We start from the raw sequence: 14678 nt of genomic DNA on the forward strand, positions 1-14678 counted from the left end.
TAATTTTAATCATCAATGTGAACAGAAGGCTTCAAATTGCAGAGATTAGCTCCGCCCACCGCGACCCGAGTAATTGGATTAAACGGGAGAAAATTAAAAATGATTATGAAAAAAATTGCGGACAGTTGCAACCCTTTTTGCATCCTTGTTAAAACTTATCGCTGCTGTCGTCCTTATGTTTTTTTCTTCCTTCTTTATGGAACGAAGGGAAGATTCATTCATTCCGTAATGCCGACCTACAGCCGCATAGCTTTTACCTTCCCTTAGCATGTCCAGAAGTTTAACTTTATCTGCCATAGATAGCATCTTCCGCTGCCTTTTGGGCCCTTTTGTCGCTCCAGAGCGTTTTGTCAATATTATGGGTTTTAGAGAAACTCGAAATTGCAAGAGAATTTGCAGGCACGTCATGTGAATTCGGCAAGCTGTTTTACGTACGTGTACATATTAAACTGCAACGTTATTGACGCACAGGTAGAGAAGAAGCGGAGTGACTTTTTAGCCAATCAGAATGCAGAACACGATGCACGATGCAAATCCGTGAAGTAGCGAAACCGTGAAAAGCAAACCGCGTTATAGCGAGGGATCACTGTATATTCGATAAGTTATCTTGGTTTCTTGGGTCGGCTCTCGAAAACTAGTGAAGATAATGTTATAATGATAAAATGCCCAAATGACATCATATATCCAACAAGAGGCGTGCAGAAAAAAGAAGGGAATCAGTTACCTGATCTTTCTCAGAATGCAGAACACAATGCTCGATGCAAATCCGTGAAGTAGCGAAACCGTGAAAAGTAAACCGCGTTATAGCGAGGGATCTCTGTATTTGCCGTGTTGAAAAGCCAGATGTGTTTAGAGTAAATGTGTCCACAAATAATGGCAATAATCATTCCTTCTCAAAATGTATTCGTCAAAAAGCCCTGGATAGATTCAGAACGTGTTAATCCTTGTGTTTCCGTCCCTCCGCAGTACATGAGTAAGGTGGAGCCCTGGTGCAAGGCCTGCGGCGAAGGAGAGCTGCCCTCTGAACTCCAGGATCTGGAAGACACCATCCACCACCACCAGGGCTTGTATGAGCACATTTCTACCGCCTACTCCGAGGTCAGTGCACGCATTCGGACGGACACGTGCACACTTGTGGACATCGATAGCCTCCAAAGATTGCCTTTACTAAGACACTTTATAGTTTCACTGAGATTTACTAAGACACTTTATAGTTTCACTGAGACACTTTATAGTTTATTTTTATTTCTAATTCTGCCTTTTTCTTTTTATTATTTATTACTGTTATATTTTCTGTAACTCTGGCACAACAATTTCCTTTGGGATCAATAAAGTTGTTCTTATCTTATCTTATCTTATCTTATCTTATCTTATCTTATCAGTACGTGCATTTAACCCTGTCGCAGAGTTGCAAAGTTTTCATTTGTTTTATTGACTAAGCGCCCAGAAAATAACAGGCCGGTTTATTATTCACCTGCAAAATGATCGGGCAAACTTTCAGGGTGTGTGTTTTTTAGAATTGAAGCACGAAAACGATGTGAATGGAAAATGAACGGGACGGATGATCCATCTTCACTGTTTGCGTTTGCGAAAGCTCATGTTTGGAAAAAGTTTCGCTGAACATCTGCAAGAATATGAATGCAAGTTGGCTAAAAATACAAAAGCGCAACACGCTGATCTTGGTTCCTATTATTTACTTTTGCAAAGATAAGCGGCGCATTGTTCCCGACCCTATTATTCACTGACGGACTCTAATAATCATAACAATCGGGGCTTGAGACCATCCAATGTCTCGAACGTCGTTTGAAACAGTGTTTCCCAACCACTGTGCCGCGGCACATTAGTGTTTGTGAGAGAACATCAGGTGCGCCGTGGAAAAATGCCCACTTTCACCTGATTGGTCTGAAAATTATTTATCCAATGCAAATAATGTGTCTTCCTATATCCATGTGGGCAGCGTGCCTATTGGATGGCAACGGATAGTGAATTAACCTGTGCATCTGTGTATCAGAGTGATTAGTGACGCTTTCTGTGATACCTTTTAAGATAAAAAGTACCGTAATTTCCAGACTATTAGGCGCACCTCAATATAAGCCGCACCGGCTAGCCGATCGCTATCTCGGGCTTCCTCCTGCGCACTAAAACCGTCAAAGTCGTCTACTTCGATGTCGGAGTTGAACGGACTCAGAATTTCCCGGTCATTTCATCGGTCCGATGTGACGAGGATAAACGTTTTAGCGGCGTGAAGCTCGTTAGCGTCCCCCCACCCAGAGTCCATATATTAGCCGCATCGTTGTTTACGTGAGAAAAGTCGCGGCTTATCGTCCGGAAATGACGGTACTTGTATCTGCGTAAACAAGCAGGCAGCGTTGTTGAAAACTACCAAGACGAGTGAGAAAGCAGTGAAAGCAGCTGTAAAGTTGCTGAACTCATCTCTAAATCCAAACAGCAAAACATTAATACTACCTGCCGGCAAAATCATTGTAGAAGAAATGCTCAGCTCTGGCGTTGATGAAGAAATAGTCCGAGTTCTCTCAAATAATACCATTTCCAGACATATTGATGACATCTCTTGGGATATTGCAAAAAAGTGTTCTGGAAAAGTTGCACATCAGTGGGAATTAGCATTGCAACTTGACGAATCTACAGATATTAGATATATTAGATTTCACACTCAGTAAATAGAGACGCGTTTCATTCTAACTCGTTAAAAAATGTTTTTGACATATTTATTTGATGGTGTGCCGTGTGATTTTTCAAATGTAAAGTATGTGCCGTGGCTCAAAAACAGTTTGGAAACACTGGTTTAAAATATTCAATGCTCTTTTACAGGTTAGCCAAGATGGGAAGTCTCTGTTGGACAAACTGCAGCGACCTCTGACCCCCGGCAGCGCGGATTCGTTGATGGCGTCGGCCAACTACTCCAAAGCGGTGCACCATGTCCTGGACATCATACACGAGGTGCTGCATCATCAGAGGCAGCTGGAAAACATCTGGCAGCATCGCAAAGTCCGCCTGCACCAGCGTCTGCAGCTGTGTGTTTTTCAACAGGACGTTCAGCAGGTAAGAGCTGGTCGATGACGTTCACGCCGAGCGCGAGGATCCGATCCGACATTAGAAATCTAAACGCCGCTTCCTCACCTTACTGGCCGCACGAGCGTTTTCCGTTCAATGTGTAAAACGCAATGCGAAATCATCAAAATCGGAGTTTCTATTCCGCATTGAATACCGTTTGTTACAATCCATAAAATCCACGGTAGATGCCGAGTGATGTTCCGGGAATTTTTCAACACGGGATGAGAAGAGCGAGATATTTGGGATTCGGTATTATCAGCACCGGTTGCTTCAAAGTCTTCCTTGTTTCCTTCTTGGTTTTCATGGCGGGAGATTGTGTCTGCGGAGGGAATCCTCTCGCTGGGATCCTCCAGGGATCATCTCGCCGGCAGAGCCCTCAGATCTAAACCAAGCCTGCTTTCTGTGCCTTGTCTTTGTTTCCACCCTTTGGGCATGAACTTTTCTCCGCCCGCCTCCTTCTCTCTCTCCGTCTTCCCTCATCTGCATGCATCTATCTTTTCCTTTCCGCTCTTTTTTTTTTTTTTTTTTTATCTTTCACTACCCATTTCTCTTGGTAGTGGTTTCCATGGCAATGCAGTTTACTGCCACATAATATGTGGAGGACATGGTGTTTGTGCATTTGTCCCATCAAAACATTCTCCAAGGCTGCAAAGCAACATAAAAATCCCCATGATGAAACAAGTAGCATGTAATGTCACGCCATCTGTCAAATACATCATTTGGTGAATAGAAACCGGATGCATTGCGGGCTTGTTGATGCATTTTGCTTGGCTTTTTATAATAATAATAATAATAATAATAATAATAATAATTATTATTATTATTATTATTAGTGCTGTTGGTATAATACTACTACTACTACTATTACTACTACTACTAATAATAATAATAATTATTATCATTATTATTATTATTGTTATTATTATTATTGCTATTATTGCTATTATTGTTATTAACTCATCAGTTTCCTCCATTTCTAAGTCAGTTTTATTGTCAATTTCTCTGCATGTATATTATATTATTATATATATTAATAATAATAATATACAATATTAATATATTAATATATATATATAAATAAATTATATATAAATTATGTATAATAATAATTATTATTATTATACATAATTTATATTTAATATATATTATTATTATTATTGATAATAAGGCTTGATAGCCTTAACCTTGACACTTTATATCTTATTGTATTTCTTATTCTCCCTCCTTCCTACTATCATCTATTGTTATGTTTTTGCTTGAAACTCTGGCACAACAATTTCCTTTGGGATAAATAAAGTTGTTCTCATTCTCTCTCTCTCTCCCATTATTATTATTATTGTTATTATTATATATTTATATATAATTTACATATATTATATATCATATATTATTACTATAATAATAATAATAATAACAACAATAATCTTATTATTATTATTATATTTCGTTATTATAGTAATAATAATATATAATAATTATATAATAATATTATATATTGTTATTACTATTATTACTATTATCATTATTTAGCAAAAATTGATGGGAAGCTAAGATGCAAAGAGACCAAGAGAGAGAAAAAAATAAAATAAAAAATTATATCCCAGCGCAGTCGATTACGCCCCCTACTGGTGGCAAGCGAGGCCGCTTTCTCGAAGGTTTTCGTAGAAACCTTGCGTGTGTGTTTGTGTTTCAAGGTGTTGGACTGGATAGAAAATCACGGCGAGGCCTTCCTCAGCAAACACACCGGTGTCGGGAAATCCCTGCACAGAGCCCGGGCTCTGCAGAAGAGACATGAAGATTTTGAGGAGGTCGCACAGGTAAGCTCGGACCGTCCGTCGGTTATCGTCTAAGGGGGCGCTTTACTTTTATTTTTTCTATTTATTATTTTTCAGAACACCTACACCAACGCTGACAAGCTGCTGGAGGCGGCGGAGCAGTTGGCTCAGACTGGAGAGTGTGACCCGGAGGAAATTTACCAGGCTGCGCACCAGCTCGAAGATCGCATCCAAGACTTTGTGCGACGTGTGGAGCAGCGCAAAGTCCTGCTGGACATGTCCGTGGCCTTTCACACACATGTCAAAGAGGTGTGTGTGTGTGTGTGTGTGTGTGTCTCTTTCGTGTCGGCGTATGAGTTCCCTCATTCGAATTCTTGTGAACAAGTGAACGTGAATTCTTATGCTATGTCTGTCAGAGTAGTAATGCTGTTCAGATTAAATTTATACATTATACATACATTAAATACATTTAACTCCCTCCATGTGTGTAAGTGTTTATGCCTAAATACATTTAGGCATAAACACTTACACACATGGAGGGAGTTATTACAAAAAAACAAAACAAAAAAAAAAACATTATAATTTACGTTATAATTTTGGGAAAAAAACCCACTGGCTTCTGGTCTTTGCAAAATGTATTTAAAAAGGCATTAAATTAAAAGTTAGCAAACATTAAATGTAGGATGAACACGGCTGGCATGTCTTGTTATTTTATCATTATTGAACAATAAAATAACTTTTTGAGAGCAAACACAAAAATATGGACTTACATTTACGTGTTTTCCCATCAGAGATCCCCGTAGCGTATGACAACGCCCGAAGCGTGTTATTAATCACATTAATATTAAAGATTAAAATGAGTTTGGTTGAAAAAATTAAAATGCGTTATTTTATAGTAAACAATCATTTATTTTTTATTTATTTTAATATTTTTTAATTTATTTTATTATGTATTTATATATTTTTTATTATCATTTTAATTTTTTTTGTTATTTATTGTCCTCCTGACAAGACACAAAAATAGTGTCTTGTGATTATCTCATAAGTTGATGCAGTTATCGCCTTGGGAGGGAAAAAAAAATAAAATCAATAGCTACAGGCCGAATAAACGCCGCTCCTCTTCTCAGCAGAGAGGAACATATTAGTGTATTCCAGTCGCTCATGCCAACTCGATTATTACAAAAACAATTTAAGTGTCCTGGAAAAAGTCTCTGACTTAGAATGACGCTTCGATGAGTAACCAATGAAAACTGTCAGAGGGCTTGTTCAGCCTCACCCAAAATAAACTCGCTTAAAGTCCCATTAAAGACTCCTTGGCCGCTCCGTCAGCCGGCCTTTGCATATTTGGCCTCCGAGTCGATAATGCTCTCGATTCCTAAAGTGCAAGCCGACTTTAGCCAACTCACCCAGATGGCGAATCAAAGATGACCGTCGTGGATATCGGCGGGTCGTGCGTCGATTCTTAAAACCGCGTTTGTCTCGCTGCGCTCTGCAGATCTGTAACACAACTCAATACTTCCAGTATTTCCCACCCTTTTGACTGATCCGCCTTCGCCGTCGATCCCCTCTAGCTGTGGACCTGGTTGGAGGAGCTTCAGAAAGAGCTGTTGGATGACGTTTACGCCGAGTCCGTCGAAGCCGTCCAGGATCTGATCAAACGATTCGGGCAGCAGCAGCAGACGACCCTGCAGGCCACCGTCAATGTCATTAAAGAGGGGGAGGATCTCATACAGCAGCTCAGGTAAATCTTGTTGGAGGTGCTGAACCCCAACAGTTTCATACGCGCATTCACCGAACCCTGCTTTATTGGATTTTTTTTTTTTTTTTTTTTTCAAATTCAAGACATAGGTAAATGTTTTACCGGTGCACAAAATGAACCGTGGATCAACGTCACGCAAAACAGGATTTTCAAACTAAAACTTCATGATGAATAGGAAGGAATAAAGAAGTGTTGACTTGCCGTTGCTGGACTAGAATTGCTCAACTTGGCAAATCATGCAGTTCAATATGTAGATCCATATTGTGCATATTTTATTTTTTTTGCTCGACATAATTACCATGAAGGGATTTTGTCTTGCTATTTCTGTCTCGATTTATATTTATATATTTATAATCTTTTTTTTTTCATTTTTTTTTTTTTTTTTTTGGGACATAACTGTTATGCTGCTGTGACAAAGGAATTTCCCCTATTATCCTAAAATATTAAGAATAAAATCACGCAACGTACCATCGCAACCAAAATCCCTGTAGCACAATTCGGCCAAGCTATGTGCACGATCGCCTGCAGCCGGTGTTAGCCAAGCGCGTCATCACGAATTATATCGCGAGTCGGATGTTAGTGGCCTCCGCCGAACCCCCAAAACGGACTCACCGATTCGAACCCAGGCTATGAACAGGCACTCTTGGATCAGGCTGTATTTACCAAGTCAAAACGGTGAATCGTTCAAAATAACAAACTCCAAATGACCAAAACGAATGAAAACAGCCATGCAGATTTATGTATTTTTCAATAGAGTTTTTGGCCGTTCATTCTAAATTGCTTTCAAAATCATTACCTATATCGGGATTTTTATTTATCAATTTTTTTTTTTTTTTATATATATATACCGGCAGAGACTCAGCCATCTCTAGCAACAAAACTCCCCACAACAGCTCCATGGCTCATATTGAGAGCGTGCTGCAGCAGCTGGATGAGGCTCAGGGCCAAATGGAGGAACTGTTCCAGGAGAGGAAGATCAAGCTGGAGCTTTTCCTGCAGCTCCGCATCTTTGAGAGGGATGCCATTGATGTAAGTAGCGGGTGAATGTTTTTCATCCCACATGTTGCAGAGAACGCCCCAAAAAAAGAGAGTTGCGGGGTATCAGAAAGTGAGTTTGTTTTTGTTTTTCCCAGACAAAGGAAAAAGATAATTCATGCTAGATGGTTCATCAGAATTAGAATATTTTTATTGATCCCTAATTGCTTTTTATTGAAAGCAGCTCCTGCTTAAAATGGTGACGAAACAAAAAGAGCTTTATGTAGAAATAAAGAATAAAGTAGTGAATAATAAAAGAAAATTAAAAAAAAATGAAAATAACGGTAATGAATAAATAAAAACAAATTTAAAGGGACATAAGAATACATGTAATTAATAAATATATGATTTATAATTAAAAATATATATGTAATTAATAAATATTCCACTTTATGTAAAAATAAAGAAGAAAAATAGTGAATATGTAAGAAAATTCAAAAAAATGAAAATAACAGTAATGAATAAATAAAAACAGATTTAAAGGGATATAAGAGTATATGTAATTAATAAATATATAATTTATGATTAATAAATATATATGTAATAATAAATAATCCACTTTATGTAAAAATAAAGCATAAAGTAGTGAATATAAAAGAAATTTCAAAAAAAATGAAAATAACAGTACGAAATAAATAAAAACAAAATTAAAGGGATATAAAAATATGTATAATTAATAAATATGTGTGTATTTACAATTCCATGTATATGATTACGTGCAGTATTTATGTGTATAAATCAGGGTTATTGTACAGGAAACAGGCATCTCACAGAGGACGATGAGACAGAATTTCCCACAGGGATTAATAAAGTATAATAGTAACAGAAAAAAAAAACAAAAAAAAAAAACGGTTTAGATCCACTTTAAGTATTTCATTCCAGTAATTTTGTCACTAGTTGCATTTCATCCATTAATCTGTCATGCCCAACTGTGTTGCTATGTTTTCCACAGCTCTGGCTTTGTTACAATGCAAAAAAAAAAAATGAAAACAGTATATATTTCAGTCCATCAAATGATGCTTATCGTGGCTGTGACATCACGGATGACCGCGAGTCCGTCCCAACACAATCACATCGAGCGAAATGACATGTCGTGAAAAGGATTCTTTTCAAACACGGCCAGCCTGTGGAGCATAAATGAAAAATGTGTTTTAGTGAAGTGGTTTGGACGATTATTGTGTCATTGAAGCCGTGGGACAACAGCAATTTTTATTTCATCCGTCCTCACAAAAAAAAAAAAATATACATATATATATATATATAGCTGTATACATATTTATTGCAATTTCTGGAGAGCATTTAATTTAACCAGTTGTGGGTGGGATGGAAAAATGTCAGTTTCAAATCACTTTTGCAGTAACTGAAATGGGAAATGGCTTAAATGGCAATATTGTAGTTCATTTCCAATGTTGTTGCCTTGTGAAGCACCAAAAAAAAAACACATCATGTTTTCATCCAAAAAGAACGGTTAAATCTCTCGCCGGGAGGAGGCTGACAACCAATCTGCCGATCAGTGTTTTCCGACACACACACACACACACACACACACACAAACATACCTGTATCCACACTTGGGATTAACATGACACAGCGCGTGAGCACGAACGTGGGTGGAGGAGAGGCGTTCGTTCCCACACACACACACACACACACACTCATGCGCAGAACGCCATGCTTTTTGTGACACTCCCTCTTGCACGAACATGTGTGTGTGTGTCTAAAGCGAGGGCGGAGAGGCGGGGAAACGACGGCCCCGCGGAGGTTTGTCTTTTAGATGAGGATCTCTGAGGAGGATTATTTCCTGTATTAGTTGGTCTCCAACTGCTCCGCCAGGAGAGGGAGATGGTTTTTTTGCACAGCGAGGGTGTTTTACTCAACCTGGCGAGGAGAGGAAAGAAGCGTGCAGATAAGCATTTGGTGAGTTTCTTCCTTGATAGCGTCTGAAAATGTTTCTTAAGAGAGCCAAGCGCTTTGTTTGTCTGGAAATTCTGTTCAACTTTTCTCGAAGGGAGTTACTCGTTTTTGTGGTGCCGGACGATTTGAAAAAAAGTTGTTTCAATGGATTTGTGGCCAATCTGTTTTTAAACGTCCAACCAAATCCGCTCCTTCGGATCTGCTTCTTTTCCCAAGTTCTCTTTCTGCAGATTTGACGTTTAATTTACAGGCAGTTGTTTAATTTGGTTTGTGATGTCCTAAACAAGAAAGCAGTTGGACCATGAATTGTAAAATACGGCCGTTTGTCGCTCGTGTTGGTGCCGCACTGCACTGAAGTTCATCCGAATTTGTTTTTTTTTTTGTTTTTTTGTCTTTGGTTTCCATCTGTTTCAGTCATACTGAGCAACACCAGATAGATGGATGACCTCACACCACCTAATAATCATCTAAGAGCTTTTAAATACAGTGTAGTTACTTGGGCGGTAATGAAAGCCGCCCTAACAAAGCTACACCCGACACTTTGTGCCGAAGAACCTGCCGTACCAGATTTGTTTTGTTTCTTACTCTACGGGGAACCAAAGCCAGCAGAAAAAAAATATCAATATGCAGGGATGTTTCGTTGAAATCGGAAAGTCCACCGCAAATGTTTGAATAATTTCCATTATCCTCATAAAATGGGCGACCTTTCAGCATCCCGGCATTAAAGACAGGTCCTTTTTTTTCGAGTTTGGATGTTTTTTTTTTTGTTTTTTTTTTAGAAACAACGTAACTGTATGTCATAAAAGTCACCTGTTGTTGGTCGAATCACCGAGAGGCCGACTTGTTCGTCTCAAAGACGTCTTTGTCCTGTTCGGACAATTTGTCTTTGTGTCAACTTCATGAGGGTTTACGGGAAATTTGTTCAAATAAAAGTGCTTTGATTTGAGAGATAATAAATGGCATGATTGTTGGATAAAGTCATTCAAAAGATGTCACAAATCCTCCGAAAAATGTCCCAAAAATGTCTCAAACACAATCAATAAAAAAAAGAATAATATAATTCACATGATTGAAAGATTTGATAAGCCAGATTTTGTACCTCCCTTCATCAATAGAGCTAGAAAAATAAAAAAAAACACGCACATCCGCTGCCCAGTCAGGGATGATGTTGGATCCAAAAAGTCGACTGAATACAGGTTTCAAAACCCTCCGAAATTACTCAAAAAATGAAGATAATTTATTTTTTAAAAAGTAGAAAAAACATATTCTTGCATGATGTTTTGAACAAACCTCGGATGCTTCCCAGAAATATGTTAAACATGTTATTGTGGCACCATTTTTAAAGGGAATATTTTTTTTTTGCACATCTTGTTAGATATATCATGCCATATTGAAATTAAAAAAAAAAAAAAATCAAATAAAATTTTTTTTAAAAATTTAAAAAAAATTCAAGACCAGACAACTGATACTTTTTCCACGTATTTACAGATTGCAAGATAGTTTGCCCAGCTTGTATATACAGAAAAAAACAGCATTTTTGGAGTTTAAATCTAAACTCCATTCTTTTAAAACAGGAATCAATCACATGATCATTTCCTTTTAAAAATGGCGGCACAATAACGTGTTTGTTAACACATGTCTGAGGAAGGGCTGATGTTTGCTCGAAACGTCATGAGAGAATACTTTTTTTTCTTACTGTATGTCAAGTAAATTATCTTTAATTTGCAGCATTTTTGGTGTGCGCATTTTTAAAAAGAAAATTAGGACGTGAATTATCTCCCCTTTTTATATTAATGTCCTATTTCATTTTCAGAACTGTTTTAAAAGTAGGTCAGGGGATTTGCACCTTTTAATCGAGGTCGCGTCGTAAGCTAGAATTTATCAAAATACATTAGTTATAGACTTAGAAATGGGTGTCTTGATAGACCTGGATGGACACGGAGCCACGGTTGGAGATGTTTATGGCAATCGATGACGAATCCTCGTGAGTCGGTTAAAAAAAATAAATAAAAAAAAGAAAAAAAGGCGCTGACAGACAGAGCGAGATGCTGCCAAGGTGCCCCCGGGTCATGATTCAGCGTGAGCGGGGAGTCGGAGGCAAGCGCCGACATCTCAGTACATCTGCTTCACAAGAACACAACATGTTATTGCTCAGAATTGCGCTTTGGGTGTCGGGTTGATGGAAAATGATTCTTCCATAGAACACATCTGCACCTTTTCCCTCCGTACAGATCATCTCAGACTTGGAGTCATGGAACGAGGAACTGTCCCAGCAGATGAACGACTTTGACACCGAAGACCTGACTCTGGCCGAGCAGCGGCTTCAGCATCACGCCGACAAGGCGCTGACCATGAACAACCTCACCTTCGACGTCATCCACCAGGGACAGGAGCTGCTGCAGTATGTCACCGAGGTCCAGGCGTCCGGTGAGTCGCGGCTTCACGATGCAATGCAACGTCCGCAAACGCGCACGTTTCTCTTGAGACTGCACGTAAAACGGTGTTTTCACGCCGATGACGCGGCCTTGGGATTGACTGAACTGTTGTGCCCGACCCTGCATGCCGAGTCATTTCCGGACAATAAGCCGCTACTTTTTTCCCCAAACGCTTTGTCAACTTAAATGCCGCCTTAATATTTAATCCCGTCACATCGGACCAATGAAATCACGGGGAAATTCTGAGGTCGTTCAATTCCGACGCAGAAGAAACGGCGGTTTTAGTGCGCAGGAGGAAGACCAAGATAGCGATCTGATCATGATATATTTATTCTATAAAGCTTATTTACAGTTTGCTCAAATCTGTACAGACATTTATTTTTAGGTATTTCTTTCATTTATTTATTATTTTTTAATTTTATTCTTTGATGTTCACAATTTAATCAGGAAGAGAAAACTGATTTTTTTTCCTTGTGTTATTTATTATTCATCTTTTTCATCAACCGGCACTGGAAAAAAGCCTTTCCAGTGACCAGTATGTAGTTAATTAAAAAGTAAAAAAAAAAAATTTTACTGTTTAAATATTTCATGTTACAATGTGGACACTTGCGGCCTTTATATGTACATATGTATTTATTGAGTTAGTTTTAGGCGGTGTGGCTTATATTCAGGTGCGCTTGATAGTCTGAGAATGACGGTATGTGAGAGGTTAAGTTGGTCAATTTTAGAAACAAAGGGGTGATTATGAAGTAGAAAAATAAAAATGAATTGACACAGAAATGACACTGTGTGTGTCTGCTAGGTTACTTACATCCAAACACTCTCTTAGGTCCCTGACATCAGCTTTCTCTGTCTGAATCAGCTCAGCCATTAAAAAAATCTGAAAGAAAATGGTGAAATAAGATCATAAATATCAGATTAAACCTCTACTGTACGTACGAACAGGGGCAAAATCCACTGCCAAATTTTTACCACGACTGACAAATGAAATTACAGTCTAATGAATGAATAAAAATATGTATATCCATCAGTTAGTCATGCCTAAAGTTATTTATTTATTTATTTATTCATTTATTTTATTTAATGTTATTTTATTTTATTTTATTTCTTTTTTTTTTTTTTTTTTTAATTGAAATATTCCATTGATTTTAAATTGTTTGAATCTGCATTCATCTCCTGCAGTCCATCTACTTTCAATTTAAATAGATAGATTTTAGGACATGGTACAAATATGCTCCAAACATCATGTCTCCAGGTGTGGAGCTGTTGTGTGACAGAGATGTGGACATGGCCACACGGGTTCAGGATCTGCTCGAGTTCCTCCACGAAAAGCAGCAGGAGTTGGACTTGGCGGCGGAGCAGCACAGGAGACACTTGGAGCAGTGCGTCCAATTAAGACATCTGCAGGCGGAGGTCAAACAGGTACGCCGCCGCAGAAAAACAAGACACTCGGTCGTCTTTTCCCAGCAGCGTCGGTTTGCAAGTGGCGCTCGCGTGTATTCGTGACGATTCATTTACCGCCTTGTTGTATTTTGAGATGAGAACAACTTTATTAATCCCGAAGGAAATTGTTGTGCCGGAGTTTCACGTTAAAAAACATAACCGTAATAGATAATAGTAGAAAGGAGGAAAAAAAAAATCTTGGTCATTTCTTGCCGAAGTGAAGCGGTTTGAAAAAGGCTCCGCCGTCGATCGGAAGCTCCTCTTTCCTGCATCTCCGTGTCTTTTTCGCTGTTTCAATTCGTATCCCTTTCTGACATCGGAGGGAAAAGAATAGATTTCATCACCGAGCCGTGATTCATCCCGAGTCCGGGTGGAGGAGGAAGAACAACAACCGGGCGAAAGCAGACAAATAAAGCCCGGGCGGTCCGGTCTGATAGGGAAGAGATGACACTTCCGAGCTTATTGTTGTCGGTGCACAACATGTCAACCCCCCCCTGCAATATTCACACATTCGCTCAACAACAAAATTGCGGCGCGTTTGCAAAGCAGCCCTCTGATATTTCCAAGCGAAACAAAAAACCGAGTGCCAATTTTCATAACTAGGCCTCTTATCGCGAACGCCGAACAGACTCCCCGCGTTTTCCCCGCGCTGCGATGAATAATGAAACCGGCCGATTACACCGGCAAACATGAAATCGAGAGAACGTAAATCCCGGGGAACGCCGTTGCGGCCGGACGTCACACTTCCACACCCCGGAAAGATCCCGCGTCGATTCCCGCTTTACCGGTCGACACCGTTGGTATTTTTTGCTCATCAGCTCACAGATAGGAAGCGCGGTATAAATCATCTCTCAGGGATGCAGAGCTTGACAGGAAAGCCTGGCTATTTCTGCACACACACACACACACACACACACACATGTTGAAACCCTGAGGAATTACAGCACCCCGTTTAGGTTAAAGTTGGGTTCAGCCATAATCGGATAATTGTGGGCTGTATATCTCCGCTACCGATTTACTGGATTTAAAAATATCCCCGCTTTCCATTCCCGCCCGGAGTTTACCACCGCATTACCGATAATAGTCCATCTTACGGCGTCTCGTGCGCCAAACCTGGAGACGGTCGCTTTTGCAGACGGGATTCCATGTGCCGTTATGAAATCCGCATAATCCGAACGAAGAAAAATTGGCAGCGATCGTGTCGCGGTTGAAACAGATGTGATATCAGCACTTGCCCGTCTC

The 14678-nt window shown here is 39.3% G+C and overlaps 1 protein-coding gene across 1 annotated transcript in view; it reads left to right on the top strand.

Annotated features, from left to right (window-relative positions):
• Window positions 1-14678, top strand: part of triob (trio Rho guanine nucleotide exchange factor b) — a 124059-nt gene that overhangs the window by 64187 nt on the left and 45194 nt on the right. Inside the window, exons 10-17 of the mRNA XM_086156040.1 lie at window positions 967-1098; window positions 2833-3063; window positions 4770-4892; window positions 4968-5159; window positions 6422-6591; window positions 7464-7638; window positions 11790-11985; window positions 13249-13415. Coding sequence (XP_086012166.1) covers window positions 967-1098; window positions 2833-3063; window positions 4770-4892; window positions 4968-5159; window positions 6422-6591; window positions 7464-7638; window positions 11790-11985; window positions 13249-13415 — 1386 coding nt within the window. The remainder of the gene's footprint in view (window positions 1-966; window positions 1099-2832; window positions 3064-4769; window positions 4893-4967; window positions 5160-6421; window positions 6592-7463; window positions 7639-11789; window positions 11986-13248; window positions 13416-14678) is intronic.

This window comes from Fistularia commersonii, chromosome 11, assembly GCF_037954325.1.
Source record: "Fistularia commersonii isolate RoL2024-O1a breed Wild chromosome 11, RoL_Fcom_v1.0, whole genome shotgun sequence".
Lineage (NCBI taxonomy): Eukaryota > Metazoa > Chordata > Actinopteri > Syngnathiformes > Fistulariidae > Fistularia > Fistularia commersonii.